Consider the following 22,741-nt stretch of genomic DNA (forward strand, 5'->3'; position numbering starts at 1 on the left):
TATAACCTGTCAGGTCAATGAGACATTGCAGCTGCAATTATAAGAAAAATCCCTGTTCTCTTCGAGTGGTGTTTTACATTATTTACGTAGAGCAAAATTTAACTGCTTTTTGACTACATTACATTTAGAAAAGGAACTGCATTTTTTGAGAAATTAGTTTCTGAATGAAATGTTGTTGGATGCTTTAAAATCTATTTCTTAGCATATTAAATGCAATATATATATATGTATATTTTCATTGGGGATAAAATGACATTGAGGTACATTTGCTGATGAAAAGGAAGCATTCTTTCCCCTCACGAGGGGTTTAAATGTAATACTCAGTGCTTACTCAGGAGTGAAAACATCAAATTAAACTGCTTATGCTGACAAAGGGCAAATCTGGATTTCAGCAACCCATGCAGGATTGTCTGATTGCTTGGCCTGCCTCTCCTGGAAGCTTTTGGCCAAGACTTACAATGAAATGCATGCATACATTTAAACCATTTCAAGTCAGTGTCTGAGTTTTCCCAAGCTCTAAGAGGAGTTCCACTGCTCTCTAGTGGCTGAATGTGGTCCCCCGACACCAACATTCTTTTATTTTCATGAATCAGCTCTTCACACATTGGCAGTATTGGCCTCCAGAGCAGGCACCAACACCAGGAGACCAGACCTTGTAGACAGAAACAGACTGAAAAATGATCCCCATCCATGGGTCCGTGGAGAGCACCAAATTTTGTCCAGGATGAGTGGCCAGTTGACTAACAATGAGCAAGTGTGAGTAAGCACTCTGTCAGGGAGAGCTGACACTGATGGATGAGAAAGTTCTTGGTGTTACTCTTTTATCGCTGCATACATCTTACACGTTGGCAGGCCACGGTGGCAAACAGGTCCTTGGGTGCTTAAAATGGACCACTTCTTAGCAGAAGGAGCAGCTCTTTTCCTGAAAAGATCTGGTTGAACTGATTTGGGGGAAAAGCAGTTAGAAATCCATTTCCTGCTGCCTCTCAGAACTTCATGACTTTGAGAGAAGAAATTTTAAAGACCTCCATTTCTGTTAAAGACCTGAGACTTGTTGAGAATGATTGTATAAAAGAGCCCCTGGAGGACGGGGACCTTGTGTTAGAGTATTTGTAACAGCTGACTTTTATTGAGCTTTTACTATGTGCCAGGCATTCTGTTTTACTTGTGCCATCTCATTCAGGTCTCAGCCGACCTATGAGGAAGACACATTCTATCATCTTCCCCTTTGTGCAGGGAGGCAGCCAGGGCAGTAGGGCTGCTGTCCTGTAGTTTCTGGGGCACCATTCACCTTGTGCTTGCTGTGGTGGTGCCGCCTGGAGCAGCTTGGCAGTCGTGCAGGGCTGGGAGGGCCTCAATGGTGTGCTCTGGGAAAACAGGCAGGAAGCTCAGCTGTGCCACATCTTTTGCATCCGTGTTCCAGAGCCTGCCGCTCAGTGGGCACCTGGGATGGTTGGTTTGAAAGAATGAGTGGAGAGTTGCCCTTCTGAAAGGTGCATGGGCTAAAGAGCCACAAGACCTAGATTTGAATCTTGGCTCCCCTTATTGCCTTTAAATCAGCTGAGCCTCAGTTTCCGTGTCTGTAAAATGAGAAAATACCTGCGGAATTTACCTGAGGAAATAACAATAAATGAGTTAGGGTCTGGGACCGATAAGGTCCTAAGGGTAAATATTTTCCCTTCCCCAGTGTGAGAATTTGTGAGCCTAGACCTTATTAGAAAAAGCAGATTTCTACCTGCTGGCTTTCAGATCCTTCCTAGAGCTTGACTTAGAGCAGCATGTTTTAGAAAATTATTTGTCTTTTATAGTTTCTTCAGCATGTCTGATAAAATAGGTTCTAGAATTGCCAAGTTTGATTTCATACTTGAGTGAACCCTGACATGTATAAAAATAACACGTTTCATGTTTTAAAAAAATTCCCACTCTCCTTAAGCCATATTAATGGAGGTATTTTTTTAAATATATAGAGCAAGTAAAAGCAATATCTTAGTAAAATTTTCTTGATACATTTCAAATTTTGTCCTGAGTTGGATTGTTCTCTCAGAACAATCCAAAACTTAGGATTCAAATTGAACTACTAATACTAATGCTGATAAACTAAAATCAGAAACACTCTCAGAGGGTTTAGAAAATGGAGACTAATTTCACTGTTTTATTTTATTTTTTTTGAATGGGGCTATTTAAAAATAAATGCTTAGATACTTGAACAGCATTGCTAAATAGTGAATGGCATCTGTTTAATCATTTAAAACATTTAACTGAAATCCCAGTCTCATTTGAATTTCCAAGCAAAACAACACAAATTAACTGTATCCAGATGTGTGGAAATCATTCTGCTGTAATCTGAGCAAAAAGTAAGTTAGAAAGCATGCTTTTGAGGGTGGAGAGTTAAGAAAATAGAGCTGCTTCCATGCTTACTTGCTAATCTTAATTTCAAGCATTTGGCTCTGTAATTTAAGAGGCAGCACATGGAACAGAAGCAGTGTTGGACACTTTAAATTTAGGATGATTGGGGCTCACATTCCCAGATTTGCTAATCACTAGCTGTGTGATCTGGGCAAGTTCCTTATCTCCAAAATTCAGTCTTCCCTCCTGTGAAATGGGACTGCATTTACCTGCCATGTCTGAGGAGCAGACAAAACTCACGTGACTGTGCTTTGAAATTTCATAAAACACCACGTGGACTGTGTCTGTTGTGGTCTGTTTAGTAATTTGTTTGCCACATAGTATACTTCTGGATAAGTGAGATCTGGCTTGGTGCTGATATGCTCAAAGGACTTCATTGTTAAGATGATTTTATCTCTTTTTAAAAAATTTTGGTGCCTGTTCTAAGGAAGCCCTCCTAAGGACTGTGGTAGAGAGACATGGTGTGTTTATTTGTGATGATTGCCTGCTGTTGTTCCTTGGGACTGTTGACGCATGCGTGGGTTGACCTTCAGGCCCCTGTGTACAGATTTCAGGACTAAGCTGCCTGCTGCTGCTGTTACACAGCAAGACTGTGACAGCTGGCAAGGTCTTGGTCTTTTGGCTTTTTTTTTTTTAATCCCTTAACAAAGTTGAATTCTTATTTTCTCCAAGTGTATATCTTAAAAAATTGTAAGTAATGCATTGTCTTTGAAAAAAATAAGAAAATACAAGTAAACAAAAGAATGTAGCACCACCCAGAAATAAGCATAATTTTTAAAAATTTTCTTGCAGATGTGTATAATATGTATTATATAAACATATCTGTCAATTTTGCTTGGGAACATGTTTTTCCCTCAGTAAATATTGTATCATGGACATTGCCAAAAAATATTATATTTAATCACCATGTATACAGTATTTTTTAATTTTCCCTATCTCCTGATTGTTGGTGTTGGACCTTTACATTTACCTCCAGTTTTTGTTACTGTTGCTGTTGTTACTTTTGCTTTTTTCTAATCTAAACAGCGATCATAATGTCATTTGGGTACTTATCCATTTATTTCTTTAGAATATGTTTCTAGCAGAATTGCAGGTTTGGTGGGTGTGTATATAGCTTTATGCTTTCTGATTGATGTTTCTAAATTGTGTGTTAGAAAAGTTCTATCCATTTGTGCTTCTACAAGAATGTTAGATTGCCCTTTTTACTACATCTTTATCAGCACTGGGTATTATTCTTTTTAATTTTTGCTAATCTAAAAGCCAAAAAATGGCTATTTAGTTTCAATTTATATTTCTTTGATTACTAGTGAACTTGAACAGTGTCTCTAAATGTGTATAGGCCTCTGCTTTTTTTCTTTTCTGTAAACTGCTGTGTCCTTTTCTCTGTTGGTGTATTGATGTTATTTATCTGTGAGCTCTTTTTACTTATTAATGCCCTGTGTGTTGCACATATTTCTCTGAGTTTCAGGGCTTATATTTTACATTGTTTACAGGTGTTAGTCTTTTTTTTTTTTTTAAGCCAGTCGCTTATTATTAATAAGACAGATACTTCATTTTAAAAGCATGGCTGGTCACAACTACTGAGCCTGTGCGTCTGGAGCCTGTGCTCTGCAACGAGAGGCCGCGATAGTGAGAGGCCCACGCACCCCAATGAAGAGTGGCCCCCGCTTGCCACAACTACAGAAAGCCCTCGCACAGAAACGAAGACCCAACACAGCAAAAATAAATAAATAAACTAACAAACTCCTACCCCCAACATATAAAAAAAAAAGAAAAGCATGGTTGGAGATGTGACCCTTGTGGCGTTTATGCCTGAGCCCTCTTCTCCTGGAGGTCTGCAGTGTGGGTGCCCCATGGAGTCATCTTGAAGGTCTGAGGGTGAGTCAGGCCCTGGCAGTCAGAGATGGGGAGCAGGACCGTGCTTTCTGGGACTCACAGGGGCGTCTGCTGAATTCTTTTAATAAGCATCAAACCTGGACAGCCAGGGTAAGGCGGTGCCCACCCAGGTGGCTGCAGTGGATCAGGGGGTGCAGAGCAGTTTCTGTCCCTCGTGGATGAAAGAGGGCTGAGTTGCGTACCCTTCCCCCCATCCCTGTCTCTCCCCACAGCCTGCGTGCTGGGCGGTTTGGGCGTTGGTGGTTGAGCAGATGGGTGTGTGTGGATGGCGTGGGTGAGCTTGGGGAAGGACGGTGGGTGCAGAGGCAAGTCAGTGGGTAACTAGGTAGCCGTCACAGTGTCGTGCACACCCTCTCTCTAAATGCTGGTCACTGGATTGTACCTCGTATTGCTGTTTTGAAGAGCTTTGTTCTGGAAGCTGGCTTCTAGTAACTGTGGGTGGGCTGAAAAAGGCAGACTTGGTGGAGGTTGCTAAGGAGCAGCTACCTGGAAACTACTGATGAGACAGAGCTTTGGTAGAAAAATGCAGAAATCCAAGGAGGGCGTTTCATTCCTGTGATATCATAGAGTTCAGACCAGACTAGGACGTATAATAGGACATGGTTTTGTGGGTTTAAAGGCTTCTTTTCTTTTGAAAATTGACTTGCTTTACATTTGAGTTTGTCTTATATTCATCCCGGTATGATAAATTAGGTAATAAATGTTCTTTTACACTTTATCAAGGCATTTATTGCTGTCACTCCTTCAGGGCCAGCTCCGTTTCCCCAGCTCCTCCATTTGAACCGTTGTACTCAAATCAGCCCAGCCTAATGTAGCAAATTCTATTTAGTGCTCACTGTGTGCCAGAGACTGCTAGGTATGGCGGATGCAGCTGTGAAGGGATGGACAGTTGGCAGAGATGAGGGTGATAAACTCTCATGGGGGTGTGGTGGTCAAGGAAGCCTTCTAGGAGGAAGTCATCTCGCAGTTGGGGTTGGATGGGTGCCTCGGAGTTCTGTGGACTGTCAAGGGGGCAGAGGGAATAGCACGTGCCAAGGTGGGATAGGCTTGAAATGGTCTGGGCATTTAGGAAATTCTTGTCAGTTTAGTGTTGATAGAGTGTCAAGTTTGTGTGTACATTGGGGAGGAGGAGGGGCTGAGCGAGCCAGAGACCTGGTCGTGGAAGGTCATGTGTGTCTGCTCTGAACTATATTGTGGCCTGTAGAACTTTATGTTTGAGAGAGTGACATAGGGTCACACCTGAGACAGGAATCTTCCCCTGTGCTTGTTAGTCCTGTAATCCTAGACAAGAAGCTTTATCACTTCACTGGGTTGCTGTGAGGATGACCAAATGACAACATACGATGTGTGGCCCACGGTGGGTGCCCAAACAGAATGCTCTTGTTCTTCCCTCTTGGCTTCCTCCTCTCTCCTATAAGAGAAATTGAGGGTAGGTCTCGTACTCCTTGCTCCTAGAGCTCGTCCTGCATTTGTGGAAAGCATATTCCCTCTGACATCCATTTCCTTCACCTGACACGCCCACCGTCTAAAGCAGAGCCCCCTATACCCGGTACACTGTCCCCTGGCTTTTCTGTTTGTTTATTCCTTAATGGGAAACCAGGCCGTTCTGACTGATTGTCTAAGGTGGCCTTGTTTTTGGAATAAAAAATCAGGGTAAATCCTTCAGAGGATTTTTGCCTTGGTTTTGGGTATGAGAGTGCCAGGTTAATAGGTTGATGCTGAAATCATGGAATGTCTATGGACATTATTATTATGGTTTATGGGGAAAATGGGATATAATATTTAAACATTTTGTGAGTCAAATGGCTGCTCTATTACTATGGAATTTGATGATTTATTATATATAGTTTTAAGTGGCATTGAAATAAAATCTGGGAAACTTGAATTGAAATTATTTAAAAAGGCCTGTCTCATTGAGTTTACCATCTTTTTTCTTTTTAATGGCAAACTCCTTGTTCCTTCCCCCAGTTGCATTGCCTTGAAATTATGTGAGGATTTGCATGTTGTTCTCTTGCCATTTTGGGCATTTGCAGTCATATTTGAAATTCTGTCTTCTCTTTTCTAAGCAGCAGACACACATTCAGAGTTTCCTAGAAACCTGTTGACAAAGTCAATTGCACTCCATTTCCTAGCACTTCTGTGTACTTCTGAAAAGGGGGCGCCAAAGTCCTCCTTTCCTAAAAATGCTAGGAGCAGGAGCTAATTTGCAAGTGATTTAGAAATTGTTTTTAATGTTGAATTTCCCCTTCTTTTCAAGTTTATTTGGAGTCCACTTATCTTTGATCTCAGGGGAAGCAGAATCAGGCAGTTTAGCAAGCTCCTGTTTTCCTGAAAACATCTCAACTCTGTGCACGTGCATGTGTACACCTGCATGTATGTGTGTGTGTGTGTGTAAGTTGGTGTGTGTGTTTTGGGGGTGTGTGATGTAAATGGGGAAGCAGAAATACAGTGTAATAGGGATCCCTGTGTCCTTTCTATGTTTACCTCTCCTACACCTTCCACTCTAAAAAAAAAAAAAATCACTGTGATGAGAAGCATCACTACATTGATAGACACTTTTTGTTCTAAGAATTTAGATTTAGCATGTACTTCCACTTATGGAAATTTTTTCTGTGGTGGTGTTTCTAATGAAAAAAAGCTTTTGATAAAGGAAGAATTATTATATTAGGAGGGAAATAGTTTTCATTTCTTAAAGTATTAGGTGAAGCTAAGTAGAAGGAAATATATGTGCCTGGGAAAAATTAGAGTAAAATTAATTTCTTGTGAAACTGCGAAAGAAAGGATGGCCCAGGAGAAAATACAGGCTAGTAGTCTTTAGGGAAAGATGTCTTTAAGGTAAGTTGTGTTTCCCCTTTTACAGTAATTGATTACAGTTTTCCACAAAATTGTTAGCTCTTAGGTAAATAGCCGTCCTTCCCCTGTCCTCTTCTAATGTGTATTTCTGGCCTCTGGTGCGTTTACCCTTGGGCTCTTTGCAGAGACATTCTTGGACCAGGTTGGAAAAGAAGTATTTTTTTTCCTGAGGTTTCCTTATTTGCAATTTTCTTGTTTCTTCGTGACAGTTGTCCTCTGTTTTCCATACAAAACCAGCTCGTTTTTTACTACGAAGTCTGAGACTGGTTCTCACCAATGCCTTAAAACAGGTTACTTTCCCCCCTTGATCCCTGAAACTCAGAGTAAATGTGAGTCACAAAACATTGGTGAACTTTGACTCTATTTCCAGATTTTCCAGGACACATAAACTATGAAATTGCAAGGTTTGATTTTGGTGAATTTGTGTATATATATCTAGTTTTATTTGGGTACACTAGTTTTATATCTGTTTAATTTCTCTTTCCTTTCTAAAGGGCTTTTAATATCTTTAGGTTCCTTTTTTTTTTTTTTTTTTGTGGAGAAAAAATTGTGAGAGGGGGAAAATGGGGTTGCCTTTTGCTCCCAAAGCTTAAATGAATAGTCATTGCCCGTAATGCCGTCTACGCTCATAGCTTCCCCCTGCTTTAGATGCGATGTATCCGGTGCTGTGAAGGTAATGATCCTCAACCACAGCAATATTCCCTAACAGGAGTATCTGTCATATTCATTGGGATTACCATGTTCATTGATTTGTGTCTGTAAATCTGCTGTTTCTACCCTTTAAATTTGATCTATAATTGGACCTCCTTAAATGGTTCAGATAAGGTAGTCTGTATTTTCTCAATGCAGCGATGCTGTCAGCTTCTCCTTTTTCATTATACATTCAGCAGACTTGATAAAATCAGCAGGACACCTCATTTGAAACTGTTTAATCGCTGCCTTTTTCCTTTGGTAAACCATTGAGGTGGTCAAGCGATGTACACAAATCACTTTAAATAGAAAATATGGTTTTCTCTGTGACCCAGCTAAATAGATAGTGTTATGCAAAACAAGTTAAAAAGTAATAAATGCCAAAAAAATCTTCTAATTGGAGTAAAAAATTGTGGGCAACTCTATCCTCTCTCCAAAAGTAGAGTATCCTAAAATATTGCCAGGACCCTGTAAAGACAAGATGATGGTTTTCTAAAGATTCTCTGGTTTCTGAACAAAACAAGTTTAAATTTTCATAGTGCTGAGCTGCCTTTTATATCCATTCAAAGGAAGCCCATACTTATTTGTAATGCCTTTACATCCTGCTTTTGTAGGGAGAAATTTGCTGTCTGTTAATATCTGTGCAGCATAACCTTTCAGCCATTTGCTATTGTGATAATAAATTTTTGTTTCTTTGTCTGTCATTTTGTCTACTCAGCTGTTACTCCTCAACGTACGAACTAAAAATAATAGCTCCAAATAAATGCCACATAATAAAGTGTTTTACAGTTGTAGCTGGAATAACCTGGTGGCCGTAGCTCACAGTCCTATTACCATTGCTGGTGCTGTAGTTTCTTCCCCGTGTGTCAAGGTGACTCTACCGGGGCCAGCTCATTAAAACAATCTATTCTTTCTAACTGGCTTGGTATTTAGCGCTATACCCAGCAGCCTGCCAAGGCACAGCTTTGGAGCACAAGAGTCACAGCACAGGATATATGAAATTATGTGGCATTCATTTTTGAACAAATACAAATTATCCATAACCTCATTTTCATGCTTCAGGATTTTATTGTGAATGATTTACAGTTACTCCTGTCAATAGTAGAAGTAGGGCCAGTTGCAGGTTTACCCGAGATAGTGGTAAGTGTGACTCCAGGCTTTTGAAGAGCAGTGTTTACCTGGTTTTTGTGGCCCTATAGTGTTAATATTTACATTGTACTTGAATGTGACATTGGGTGTGTTTTGCCATTTTTACTGCCCCGAGGTAAACTTGAGATGGAGAAGCTGGGAGTTGGTAAATATGCTAAAAATGCATCTTTTTTCCTACAGGTTCTGGCTCCTTAGCAGCAATGGCCGTGTTTGAAGATAAATTTAGGCCAGATATGGAGGTATGTAAGTTCCTGCAGTTTTATTCTCTTTCACATTATCTTTCTAGTTGTATGTTGGACATTTACAAATTGATTGCTGATTCCTCCAAAGTTTGAACAGCACTGCTGTTAGTTGGAATGCTCTTTGGCACAGGTACTATGTTTGCTGAGAAGACTGGTTACTTGGGAAAGCTTCATTTTGGAGTGGCCTGCTATGCCCTCCCTCAGGCTTGAGGAGCCTGTACTGTTCAGCTTTTTGCTCTGGCCTTTGGGCTGTCTGGGAATCTTCTTGGCTGTAAATGCTGCTGCAGTGTAGCATGTTTTCTTATGCGTTATCACAATATCTCAAAATGACAGGTGTTTTGTTTTTTCACGAAGAATAGAGAAACTGTGTATGTCTTTGCATGTCACACAGACCTGGCCTGAAAACGCGGGCAGTTTGAAAAATCCCTGAAAATGCGGGCAGTTTGAAAAATCCCTATAGGTTGTTCTGCGTTTGGCAGAAGATGGGGACAATACCATGTGTGTAGTGGCCTGTTATCAGAGCATGATGTATGTATCTGGTGTCTCACATATATTTATAAGACATTCTTTTATTATATTTTCTTTGGTAGTGGGGAGGGTGGTATCTTCTGAATGACATTCCACCTGTGTCTGCTTTAATGATAGATGTACCTCCATTAAGCAACCCCCTAGACCCCAAAATCTCCAAGAACAAGCCACAGGTCTTTCATTGTCGCTTTGGAAGGAGTGTTCAGTATGCTTGGATACTTTATGGTACCATGTTATTCCTCCACTGTGCTTTATCCTCGCTGCTGAACTAGCTTGTAGGCACATTACGTCCTGAAGGCAGCCCTCATCATCTGCCCTTGTTTTTTCGATAGATGTTAATTTTTTCATGGGTAGTATCAACTTGTTTTCAACAGTTATTAGGCTGTTTATGAGTGGTTTGCCCTATTCCTTAATATGTAGGTTTCTGCTCTTCCTGCTTTTGCAGTAGTGTTTTGTGTAGATACCAGCGGGTGTTTCTGGGAATTACTTTTTGACAATGCTTTATGCCTAATCATCTTTGGAAAAGATTGCATGTTTAAAAGTTTTTGTTCTTCTCTAGCTCATTGTCATTAGCGCATCAAGTGTCATTGGAGCTCGGAAGCTCTCTGATCTTCAGGTTTGGGCCAAGTGCCAGGAGAGCAGAGAATGTAGGGTCGTGGATGCTGCTCAGCCAGGACAGGGGTCTCCTGCCAGAAGCCACTACATCCTTGGTATTTGAGGATAGCACATGTAAGGGACTTGGTCACTGATGGCTAGTTTTCTCCCCTTTCTTGAATTATCTGCAGGAATTAAAACGTGTGACTAAAGATAGAATTTAGCTATAGGTGTTTTGTACTAGAAACAATAGTCTTGCTCCAATTAAGAATAGTAAACAGGTCCAAGTATCAACTGTAAATGAGATTAGAATTCTGTTCTCATTTCTCAATGTGAACATTTATTCCCATATCAGCATTATTTTCTGTTTGGGGTTCTTAAATACAGAGGAAAAATAAGATATACTAGGTCACTTAAAAAGAAAAATTAAAAACGATCTCCCAGTTTTCAAACTAAAGGAGAGGAATTCCTAATGCTCCACAAATCCATTAGAACTAATGCAGGTATAGAGAGAAAGACTGATGATTTTCATTTAGAAAATCACCTCAGTAGTGTCAGGCCCTCCTTTAAACCACATTAATCTTTTCAAATTTTCTTGAAAGCTGTGTCTGTTTCCAATTGATTGGGACTTCCATATGTTAAAGAAAAATGAGAATTGCATAAAAAGTTGAAAGCATGAGGTATATTAAAAGTGATTTTACAAAAATAAGCTCAAAATGGATTAAAGACCTAAATGTAAGGCCAGAAACTATCAAACTCTTAGAGGAAAACATAGGCAGAACACTCTATGACATAAATCACAGCAAGATCCTTTTTGACCCACCTCCTAGAGAAATGGAAATAAAAACAAAAATAAACAAATAGGACCTAATGAAACTTCAAAGCTTTGCACAGCAAAGGAAACCATAAACAAGACCAAAAGACAACCCTCAGAATGGGAGAAAATATTTGCAAATGAAGCAACTGACAAAGGATTAATCTCCAATATTTATAAGCAGCTCATGCAGCTCAATAACAAAAAAACAAACAACCCAATCCAAAAATGGGCAGAAGACCTAAATAGACATTTCTCCGAAGAAGATATACAGACTGCCAACAAACACATGAAAGAATGCTCAACATCATTAATCATTAGAGAAATGCAAATCAAAACTACAATGAGATATCACCTCACACCAGTCAGAATGGCCATCCTCAAAAAATCTAGAAACAAATGCTGGAGGGGGTGTGGAGAAAAGGGAACACTCTTGCACTGCTGGTGGGAATGTGAATTGGCACAGCCACTATAGAGAACAGTATGGAGGTTCCTTAAAAAACTACAAATAGAACTACCATATGACCCAGCAATCCCACTACTGGGCATATACCCTGAGAAAACCATAATTCAAAAAGAGTCATGTACCAAAATGTTAATTGCAGCTCTATTTACAATAGCCTGGAGATGGAAACAACTTAAGTGCCCATCATCAGATGAATGGATAAAGAAGATGTGGCACATATATACAATGGAATATTACTCAGCCATAAAAAGAAGCGAAATTGAGCTATTTGTAATGAGGTGGATAGACCTAGAGTCTGTCATACAGAGTGAAGTAAGTCAGAGAGAGACAAATACCGTATGCTAACACATATATATGGAATTTAAGAAAAAAAAATGTCATGAAGAACCTAGGGGTAAGACAGGAATAAAGACACAGACCTACTAGAGAATGGACTTGAGGATGTGGGGAGGGGGAAGGGTAAGCTGTGACAAAGTGAGAGAGTGGCATGGACATACATACACTACCAAACGTAAGTTAGTGGGAAGCAGCCGCATAGCACAGGGAGATCAGTTCGGTGCTTTGTGACCGCCTCTAGGGGTGGGATAGGGAGGGTGGGAGGGAGGGAGACGCAAGAGGTAAGAGATATGGGAACATATGTATATGTATAACTGATTAACTTTGTTATAAAGGAGAAACTAACACACCATTGTAAAGCAATTATACTCTAATAAAGATGTAAAAAAAAAAGTGATTTTAACACTCTGCTAAAGTAATTTTATATTATTTATTTAGAGTTTGGATTTGAAATGATTCAAAGGCCATGAACTTAATATTGCTGATTTAGGGAAGCAAAGGGAAATGTGAATCATCCCTTCAATAAAATTTCTGATATTATCAGTCTGAAGAGTTGTGTTCCTTAGATCAATTTTATCTATAATTCAGAGCACTTGTTGTTTTGTATTAGCTGCGAGAGCTTGAAACAGGTTTACTGAATTCCCATTTCAGGTTGTTAATTAAATTTACAATTTCAGGTGAGTGGTTTTTATTCACTGAACTTATTGACACTTGACACAGACTGACAATCAAAAAAAGTCAGTTTATTAAGGAGAAGGTAGTACTTGCTTCTCCAGTGAAGTGAGTTTAAAAGTAAATAGAAGGCAATGGTAATACTTTTAAAAATCTAAAGGGAGGGCTTCCCTGGTGGAGCAGTGGTTGAGAGTCCGCCTGCCGATGCTGGGGACGCGGGTTCATGCCCCGGTCCGGGAAGATCCCACATGCCGCGGAGTGGCTGGGCCCGTGAGCCATGGCCACTGAGCCTGCGCATCCGGAGCCTGTGCTCCTCAATGGGAGAGGCCACAACAGTGAAGGCCCACGTACCGCCAAAAAAAAAAATCTAAAGGGATATTAGATAATAAAATTATTGTGAAGACCAGGCAACTAACTGCTGGCCACCCTGCTTTCTTCTGGTGACGATTAAGTGATGTGGTTTCAGTGGAAGGCCGAGACTGCTTAGGAAAGTTGAGAGAACCCTGTTTTAGTGACTTTGCTGTGAAAGAGAATTCGGCCAGGGTGTCATTTCTGGCTCTGCATTTGTATAGAACTCATGGAAACATTTGGTTTCAAATTTCCAAACTTTATTTTTCTTTCCATGGAGGCTTTCTGTCTTTCTGTGGCAAGAAGCCCTCCATAACTTTTCTTTCTTGCCTATTTTGAGACTGAAGGGTTGGAATGACTAAGTCTGCTTATTTCCCTTCAGTAGGGGAAAGGATTCTGGACGTGTCTCAAACAAACCCAGGAGACCTGCCTCTCAGGTCTTGCATGGATCTCCAGGACAGTAACTGCTGCTCACTTCATAGAGAATTGCATGGGGAGGGGAAGTTTCAGGCTCTCATAATTACAAATCGTTTGCCAAACAGTGATTTTTAGGCCAGACTCATGAAACAAACTCTTGGCTTTATTGTTAAAACAAATAAATTAGGAAAAGCCCATAGTCTTTTTTTTTTTTTTTTTAAACTGCAAACCTGTGCCTTGGACAGTGCTGGGCCTAGACTGTAGTATTTATGGAATGAAAGTCCCTGCCTCCTTAAAAACCTTTAATGTTTCCTCAGTGTCTTTGGCTGCACAGTCTGGTATGGTAGCCACCAACCACATGTAGCTGTTGAGCACTTGAGTGTAGCTAGTCTGAATTGAGAGGTGCTGTAAGTAGAAAACACATCCCAGATTTCAGAGACTGGGTCCAAAAGTTTAAAAACATATCTCATTAGTAATACGGTTACATGTTGTAACAATATTATTTTAAGTATATTGGGTTAAATAAAAATATTATTAAATTTTTTTCACCTATTTTTACTTTTTTATACGTGGCTACTAGAGAATTTAAAACTAAATATGTGGTTCACATATTTCTATTGGACAGGGCTAGTCTTGAACTTGTCATTTGCATACTACATTTAAGGATTCTGCCATGTCTGTATGCCACCTCTACTGTTATTTTTCTTGAAAATTTTCTTTTACATCAGCTCACTGTTTTATAAATTGAGTTATCATTTACATAAAATAAAATGCACAGATCTGAACTGTATAGTGCGATAGATTTTGGCATTTGTAATTACCCAAGTAACCGTCAATCAGATCAAGACAGAACATTTCCTTCACTGCAGAAGTTCTCCTTGCAAGTCAGTTCCCTTTCCTCTCTTCCCTACAGCCACTCTAGTTCACCTATTTAATTTTAAATTTATTTTTAAAATACAGTTTGTATCTATGAAATCCTGGGTTTGATATGATGGTTATTTTCCCCCCAAGACATGAAAATGAGTGCATACTATTAATATAAATAAAAAATGTATTCCTGTATCACCATCATGTAAGCCCAGGGGTATTAATATTAAACTTAGGAAACATAGGTTTGCATTCCTGCTCCACTTCAACCCTTCTCGCCTGCTTGCTGTTTTTTGAATACAGTGTGTACTGGCTTGCTGTCGAATCCTGCTTGCTGCTGGTGCCTGCCAGCAATGCTCTCACCTGCTTCCTCATTTATTTGTGTTCCCGTACTGCATTGTACACACCTGTCCCATTGTTTTATGGCTGTTTTCAGGGGCATCTCCGCTACTTGCCGAGAGAGGGGAGACCCTTGAGGGCAGGGACCATGAAATCATCTCTCCTCTTCAGCTCCTGATGTTCAGTACATGTTTGTAGAGTTGAGACAGGATAACCCGGAGCTAAAGCAAAATCTGAGTCATCAAAAACCACCTGGGAAACGGAGGGGACTTTCTCTTCTTCCCATCTGGAAAGTGCTGAACTTTTTTCTTTTCTTTTTTTTTTTTTGAGATAACAGAAGAAGATAACTAGTACATTTCTCATATAATGCACAGTATTGGGCCAGAGTCAACAAAGCAAACACCCCATTGAGTACACGGCCAAAATGAAGATGGGCCAAAGGGCAGATGCTCATTGGGAAATTACAGGCCAAAAAGCAGAACAGTGAAACCTAGCTGGGATTCATAAATGCCTAAGATGGGCTTCTGCCTTTAGAAGTAATCTGAACCAGTGATTTGCTTCAGGTAAAAGCTCTGACTCAAGGTTTCAGAGAAACTGCCGGCTAACTGTGAGTTTAAGGCCCATTAAAAATCTTTTAAAATTCTCATCCAGTTGTGGCCCTAACACTGCCTGTCCTAGTCTTGGGATGCTCATTTTCTTGTTTTTCTCCTTGCTGTTAGCCTGGAAGTTCTCTGAGGGCAGGAACTGTGCTTATTCGTTTCTATTTCCTCACACCTAAAATGGTGCATAGTAGGTAGTCAGCCAGTATTTGTTGAATGAGTGGATAAAAAGATGTCAGAAGCAACCTTTCTTAGTTGGTCCCAGATTTACATTCCTTTGAAACAGTTTGATAACTTCACCTTTAGTGTTCATAGTTCTCAGATGGATAAAAATGAAGGCATTAAAAAATTGTATTACTGCTGATAAATCTCATTCTTTGTTTTTATCAGCAAAGGTGCTTATTTGGACACTGTACCTATGTATTAGCAGAATAGTGGATTTTGAAATGTGTGAGTTGACCTAATGACAGGGCTCAGTTGTATTAGAGGGTTTTTTTGGTGACGATGAATTGTGTGGAGCCATTCCCCTAGAATTTTTTTTTTTTTCCTATTGTTAAGGCTGGCATAAGAACTAAGCCCCTTATCCTGGTTATTATCCACAGGCTAGCTGGACAGGAAATTAGTGATAAACACACTGTGGCCTTCTGAGTCCATTTTCCAGTTAAGTTATGAGGAATTTGACCATTGTACCTGGAAATATGGTGTTAGCTTTGTGCGAGTATGTATCTTGAAAATTGCTGAAATAAAAACTTTTATTTTAGGGTGGGGAGGGTTAAGGAAATGAATCTGATAGCTTAGGTTAGTTTTCCTTCCATCCTGTTTCTTTGTAAGAAGGAATGTTTCCATTTGGCCCAGTGAGAAATTTAAAGTCTTGAAGATTATAATTCATAAAAATGGGTAGAAGATTAATATTTAGTCTGTCAAGATCAGTACTGTCCCCTCTTTGCACTAATTGTCAGAAAGCGTGCGAGGGCTGCTGAAGGGTAGCGGTGTGCGGCAGGACCCTCACATCACAGGGAGATGATTCAAAGGCAAACTGTCCTGCACCCTCTGGTATCGACTTGCAAATTAGCATCTGGAATCTAATTAAACAAGCTTAATGAAAGTAGCAGCTGAATACTGCTGGAAAAGACAATCAGCTTTTTTCCCCTCTCTGATACATACTCTGTACTATTGAAGTTGGTCAACAAACACATCATGTGAGCACAGTTAAAAAAAATTAGCATTTATTTGAAGAATAGAAACTGTTTTTCATTCTGTTACGCATTTGGCATGCTTTGGCGTCCCATGAGAGCCATGCCACAGCAGATAGTGCACAATATTTATAAATCCATGACAGGCAATAATAGCAACTTGAAAAATTCTTTTGCTAGAATCTCAAGTTGAGAGCTGCCAAAAGCTGAGAGGATCAGATCTGCAGTGGCAGCTGCTGTGCCCTACAGTTAGAATTCTAGACTTTGAAGATGCTCAACTTAAAGAAATGAAGACTGCAGGCTTAGCCAATTTTTGCAGGTTTCTAGAGCTCTGGCTCTCTGCCTTTTGAAGATGAGTTGCTGAAGCTTCTACCACTGCCTGAGGCGTGCTAACACCAGCAGGATCTTTTTTTCCCCCCAGTCTTAGTGTGTCTTCAGTTTTAAGTAGCACATGCTTAGTCAGTGCCAACTGTGATGGTCCTTTTTCTGGTCACAATACCGAGGGATGAGCTCTTACCCTATACCCTTTAGAGAGAAGCTGCAAAGATAGATGGTGACGTATACAAGTGCCACTTCAGCTGTCTGATTTATGGAGTCATATTTTATCACTTGGCAAGTGCTGGCCTCTAGAGAAGCCCTTATTGCTAAAGATGTGAGCAGTTATCGCCCTAAAGGCTTGTGTTTACCTCACAAACGTGATGCCAAACACGTAGCTACGGAGGAAACAGAATTAATCTGTCATTGCAGGCAGCTATAGATCCACTTTACATAATGAAAGAGTTGATACCAATATGGTGTTCTATAGCAAATTTTAGAAGTGACTGTAGTTTTTTGTTTGTTTAAGTCTAATAGTAGAAAGACACTGAAGTTTCAGATTTATTTGTGCCATGCAGATGGACAATAGTGTAAGAGATCTGCATTATTTTGATTAAAAAAAAAGAATCTATTCAGTTTGGCACATAGACTGGTCCCAAGGGGAAGCATAGAGCATGAGTTCAATGTGGTCAGATGGAAAAGGGCACAGGAGCTTAGGAGCTAGAGGATTGGCCTGTGAGTGTGTTTCCACTGTACGCACGGCACGACTGTGGGCAAGCCACAGCCCGGCACTGTTCATCCAGAAGACGGGGATCCAGAGACCTGCCTGTGGGTTGCTGTCAGGATTAGATGTGGTCTGTAAAGCACGTCATATGACGGCTCACACAAAATTGGCTCTAAAATATGGCAGCTGCTTCTGTTTTTTAGTAATTCAGTAGTAGGATACAAACATCACATAGCAACGACGAACATTATTTGTACTTGTGTCAGGCTTGATGATATAGATAGATATGATTCTTTTTAAAAAAAATTTTATATTTTATTTATTTATTTTTGGCTGCGTTAGGTCTTCGTTGCTGCACCCAGGCTTTCTCTAATTGTGGCGAGCAGGGGCTACGCTACTCTTCGTTGCGGTGCGCGGCCTTCTCATTGTGGTGGCTTCTCCTGTTGCGGAGCATGGGCTCTAGGTTCGTGGGCTCCGTAGTTGTGGCTCGTGGGCCCTAGAGCGCAGGCTCAGTAGTTGTGGCACACAGGCTTAGTTGCTCCGCGGCATGTGGGATCTTCCTGGACCAGGGCTCGAACCCACGTCCCCTGCATTGGCAGGAGGATTCTTAACCATTGTGCCACCAGGGAAGTCCTAGGTATGATTCTTCTTTCTTATCTGAAAGCTTAAAATTGGAAACAGGCCTAGCTAGTGGTCATGACAGTAGAAGAAGCCTGTTTAACACACAGCACAGGCTATGGAAATATTTGCCTTTTTGCTATGGGGCGAAGGTATTGAAAACACAGCAGTCATAGTAGCTGATGCTTTTTGAGTGCTTATGCTGTGCCAAGCTCTTTTCTAACAGCTTTGTCTGCATCATCTTATTTACTTTTCAACAGTCATGTGGGGTCTGTACTTTGTTATCCCTGTTTTGTTGAGAAGAAAAATAGGGTGTAGGGAGGTCACATATCTTACCCGAGGTCACACAGCCGGGCAATGATGGAATCATGGTTTGAACCCTTGTCAGTCTGGCCCTCCGATGTGATCGATCACCCTGCTCTTCTGCCTCTTTGCTAGGCCTGTAGTTCTTTGACAACAGAGTGGGGAAGACATCTTATTCCAGGTGAGCGGAGGTGTGGGCTGCTTGGGCTATTCCTTTTCTCTGATGAGGTCTTGTGAAGATGGCACGAAGCCAGACGAATGTCAGAGGAGGTGTATAAACCTCTTTGGTGAGCTCAGTGACTGGAAGGAACCCAGGGATGGAAAGATGCAAAGTTAGAAATACAGAGATATTGGGAAATATAAGTAAGTCATTTGGCTATGGAAGGTTATTTTTTTCTTCTCTTTGAATTCATCAGAATTTATTTTCATCTTTTAATTGTCCTCCCCCGCAAATATCCTGAGGTTGTTTTTTCCCTCAGAGTTTTCAGATATTTACAGGGGAGCTGTTTTTCTCTATATAGCTAATGTTTAGATGGCATAGCCTTCTTCAAATTTAGTAATGAGACCAATAAGCCTTTAAATATTGGTGAATGGCATTTGTCCATTTGAGGCAAATCATAAATAACTTGAACCAAAAATAAATAAATAAGCAAGACTATCATATTTGAATAATGAGGTGTTCTTTTTACCCCAACTGCCAAAACTTTTTAATCTTCGTCAACAATTGTTCTGTCCTCCGTCTTATTTAGGTTGCATCTGTGCGACTCAGCTCAGGAGCCCTGACAAGCGGCATATGAATTCTGTATTCATTAGTGATCTTGATCCAAATGCCTCTGTCCCTGCCACGGGGGCTCAGGTGTGGAAGCTGCTGGCTAATCCCACCAGCTGACATTCAGAGGTTTAATGACTCCATAGGAAGGTGACCACTCGCTGGGAGGTTTTGCTGGCGGACCCCACACAGCAGACAATGGAGATCAAGGAAGATGATCAGTGTTTAGCCGAGCACCTTCCTGTGTGACTTGAACCCTGCTAGCATCAAACAGAGTTTTAAGTAAATGCAAAATTAAAAACAAAACAAAACAAAAAACTTGCCCTCGATAGCTATCATAAACAATGATTTTCCTGTCTGTATTGATATTGATGGTGTTTAAGACTGTTTTTCTTGTAGCAGTTTAATAGGTGTCAGCTTGATAAGCTGAACTGACTCACTTTTCCAGATTTTTAGATTTTAAGGTTATGTTTGTCTGGTACTACATCTGTTTAGGTATCTTGTATATCTGGGAAAAAATATATATATTAAAGCCAAAATTAATTCTTATGAAATGTTCCTAAGAATCTATGCTGACATTTTTGTTTCTTGTGATCTCTAGCTTTAAAAAAATTACTATCAGAATGTGAATTCTTTGATTGATGGGTGACATGTCACTAGATGTTCTGACTTTTTTTTAGGTCCTCTGTTCTAAAAATGTTGGATGCCTTATTATTTTAATAACAGCTTCATTGAGATATAGTTTACATGCATACAGCTCACTTACTTTAAGTGTACAATTCTGTGGTTTTTAGTATATTCACAGAGCTGTGCAGCTATCACCATAATCCATGTTAGACCATTTTCATCCCCTCAAAAGAAATGCCATATCCATTAGCAGTCACTCCCCATTTCCCCTCAGCCCTCCCAGCCCTAGGTAACAGCTCATCTGCTTTCTGTCTCTACAGCTATGCATGTTCTGGACATTTCATACAATAGGAATCATACAATATGTCTGTTGTGACTGGCTTCTTTAACTTACAGTATTTTCATAATATTTCATCCTTGTAGCATGTATTGATACTTCATTTTTTTATGGTTGAATAGTATTCCATTGTATGAATATGTCACATTTTATTTACCCATTCATTAGTTAATGGACATTTGGATTGTTTTCACTTTTTGACCCATTATGAATAGTGCTGCTGTGAACATTTGTGTACAGGTTTTTGTGTGGACATATATTGTCATTTCTCTTGGGTATATACCTAGGAGTAGAATTGCTGAGTCATGTGGTAACTCTCTATGTTTAACTTTTTGAGGAACTGCCAGACCGGTTTACAAAGTGGCTGGGTCACTAGTAGTGTATAAAGATTTTAGTTTCTGCACACCCTTGACAACATTTGTCATTTGGCTTTTTGATTATAGCCATTCTGGTGGGTGTGAGTTGGTGTCTCATTGTCTTAACTGATGGATTCCTTATTGGTTAAGAACTAATGCAACTACAGAAATGTTTAAATGTAACTATTGAAACATTTGACACACTTCTTTATGCACTGGATTTGGGCAGTAATTGGGATAGTTGTGTGTTTAACTATTGGAAGGTCCCTTTTAGAGGCTCTCCCTGAGGCTGTTTCTGTCATTTGCTTTTGGTCCTAATTCCTGCTTATTTGTTTTCCTTAAAACCTGAAACATTAGACATAGTAAAGTGTGTCTTTTTTGTTAGATCAAAAATGTATTAATTTTTCTCCAGTAATTTTCTCTTGTTGTATTTAACGTTAAAAAAAAGTTTTTAGAGGTGTCAGAACCCAAAGATATAATCCCTGGGGCCCTGTATAGAATTATTCCTGGTAGTGATTTCCAGTGGAGTTAAAGACTTAATTTTAGAAATGAACAGATACTAAAGTTGGCCTTATGGTTCAGTGAGTGATTTGGAGAATTACCATTCAACCTTTAGAATAGATGATAAGACACTGTTGATGGTTTAAAGCTTCTCACCAGCATCAGATGTTTTGAGTTGCCCCCTTTTGAAAGAGTGAGTTTGTTCTCCTGAATTTGAACCCACTGGTGGGCCAGCTTTGGAGAGGCAGAAAAGAGAAAAGGACTTCTTGAGTTAAGTTTACTCCCTTGGATCTTCTTGCTTACATTTTCATTTTGTGGTGTTTTGTAAGGCAGATGCAAGTTCTCTCTGCTGTTTCACCTGATGATTCAAGAGCAGGACTTTGCTCCCTACCATACAGAGTTTGGAATGTCACAGATATATAATTGCTTCTCTCCCTTTGGATTCCTTCGTCTTCCTTGACTTAGAAATGGCCACTTGGGGCCAGGCCTCTGGAATTCAAGAATCAACAAATCTAAGGGAATTGACCCTCTGTAAAATTTGAAGTACTCCATTTCGAATTCTTTGAAGAGTAATGAGAACACTGCAAATGGTATACTGCCATAGTTATTGACTTTGAAAACTCGTTGTTGATTTTTCCACCAAAAATATTTCTGTGCAAAAATTTTTCCAGGTCTTCTGCCCTGCTGCGTATACACTGAACTTCATTTTCTTATATAATCAATAATATGTAATCGATCAGCAGGTGCTCATTGGGTACCAGCTGAATGCATACACTTGGTGCTGTAATTCAGAGGTAGTATTGAAAGAGACCATTCTGTATGATGGTGGAAATTCCTTAAACAGCTATGGGCAAAGTAGCTTGAAAACAAGGGATTCTTTTACTCGGTAGTAGCTAGGTGATTATTTATGATGCATTTCTTTGGAGCAGGTGTTCCATTTGAGATGTTTTTGCTTTACATATTTACTGTAACTGTGGAAAGGTAGGGGAAAATACACTGTACAGGAGAAATAGTTCACAAAGTATGTTGCTTGCTGCACCTGTGGCAAGGATCCAGCAGACAGAATGTAACTTCTTTGTGACCAGAGACTCTTGAATCAGAGAGAGGTAAGAGCTAGGGATAATGCTGGATAGAAATAAATGTTTGGTGACTTTCTACTATACAGGTGGAATTAAAAGGAAGGTGTTATTGCTGATATATTCGGCATCATGATATCAAAGAGAAAAATAGACTTCTTTATCTCTTATCAAATTGAATTGCCTTTGCTAACTTGGGACTCAGGGACATAATTTAAGGTACTAAAAAATGCTTCCTTTATGTAGGTTGTCTTTTTTGTTACTCAAGCCAAGCCAAGACTTGGAATGTCATAGCTCCTTGGGAAAAGAAGTAAAAGAAGCTCTTTTATTACTTACTGATTTCATTCCATTCTAGAAATCGTATTTTGTAAAAATTTTGAATCATAAAAACATTGAACGGTGGCTTTCAGGAGAAGATGGGAACCCACACCCTCCACCCCGGCTGCTTGAATTTCACTGTCAGAAGTGAGGCTCTGTGTCTCAAATCCAGGAGGTCATCTGTGGGTAGAGACTTGCAAGCTCTTGAACAATGGATTTCTACTTTTCTTGTGTATAGGTTAGAGAAATATAAGAAATGAAATATAGGACTGAGTGTTACTGGATGGTAGCTTAGAATCTTATAAGTTTTGCCTTGGCGGGTAATTTGGCATAAATTGTTAATGTAAATCTGGGTTAGTGGTGAAGACGTTATTTTAGTAAAAAAGAT

General features: G+C 39.9%; 1 protein-coding gene across 1 annotated transcript in view; it reads left to right on the top strand.

Annotated features, from left to right (window-relative positions):
• Window positions 1–22,741, top strand: part of PSMB7 (proteasome 20S subunit beta 7) — a 58,576-nt gene that overhangs the window by 19,124 nt on the left and 16,711 nt on the right. Inside the window, exon 6 of the mRNA XM_060154378.1 lies at window positions 9,175–9,233. Within this exon, the coding sequence (XP_060010361.1) occupies window positions 9,175–9,233 (59 nt within the window). The remainder of the gene's footprint in view (window positions 1–9,174; window positions 9,234–22,741) is intronic.

Source organism: Lagenorhynchus albirostris, chromosome 7 (genome assembly GCF_949774975.1).
Source record: "Lagenorhynchus albirostris chromosome 7, mLagAlb1.1, whole genome shotgun sequence".
Lineage (NCBI taxonomy): Eukaryota > Metazoa > Chordata > Mammalia > Artiodactyla > Delphinidae > Lagenorhynchus > Lagenorhynchus albirostris.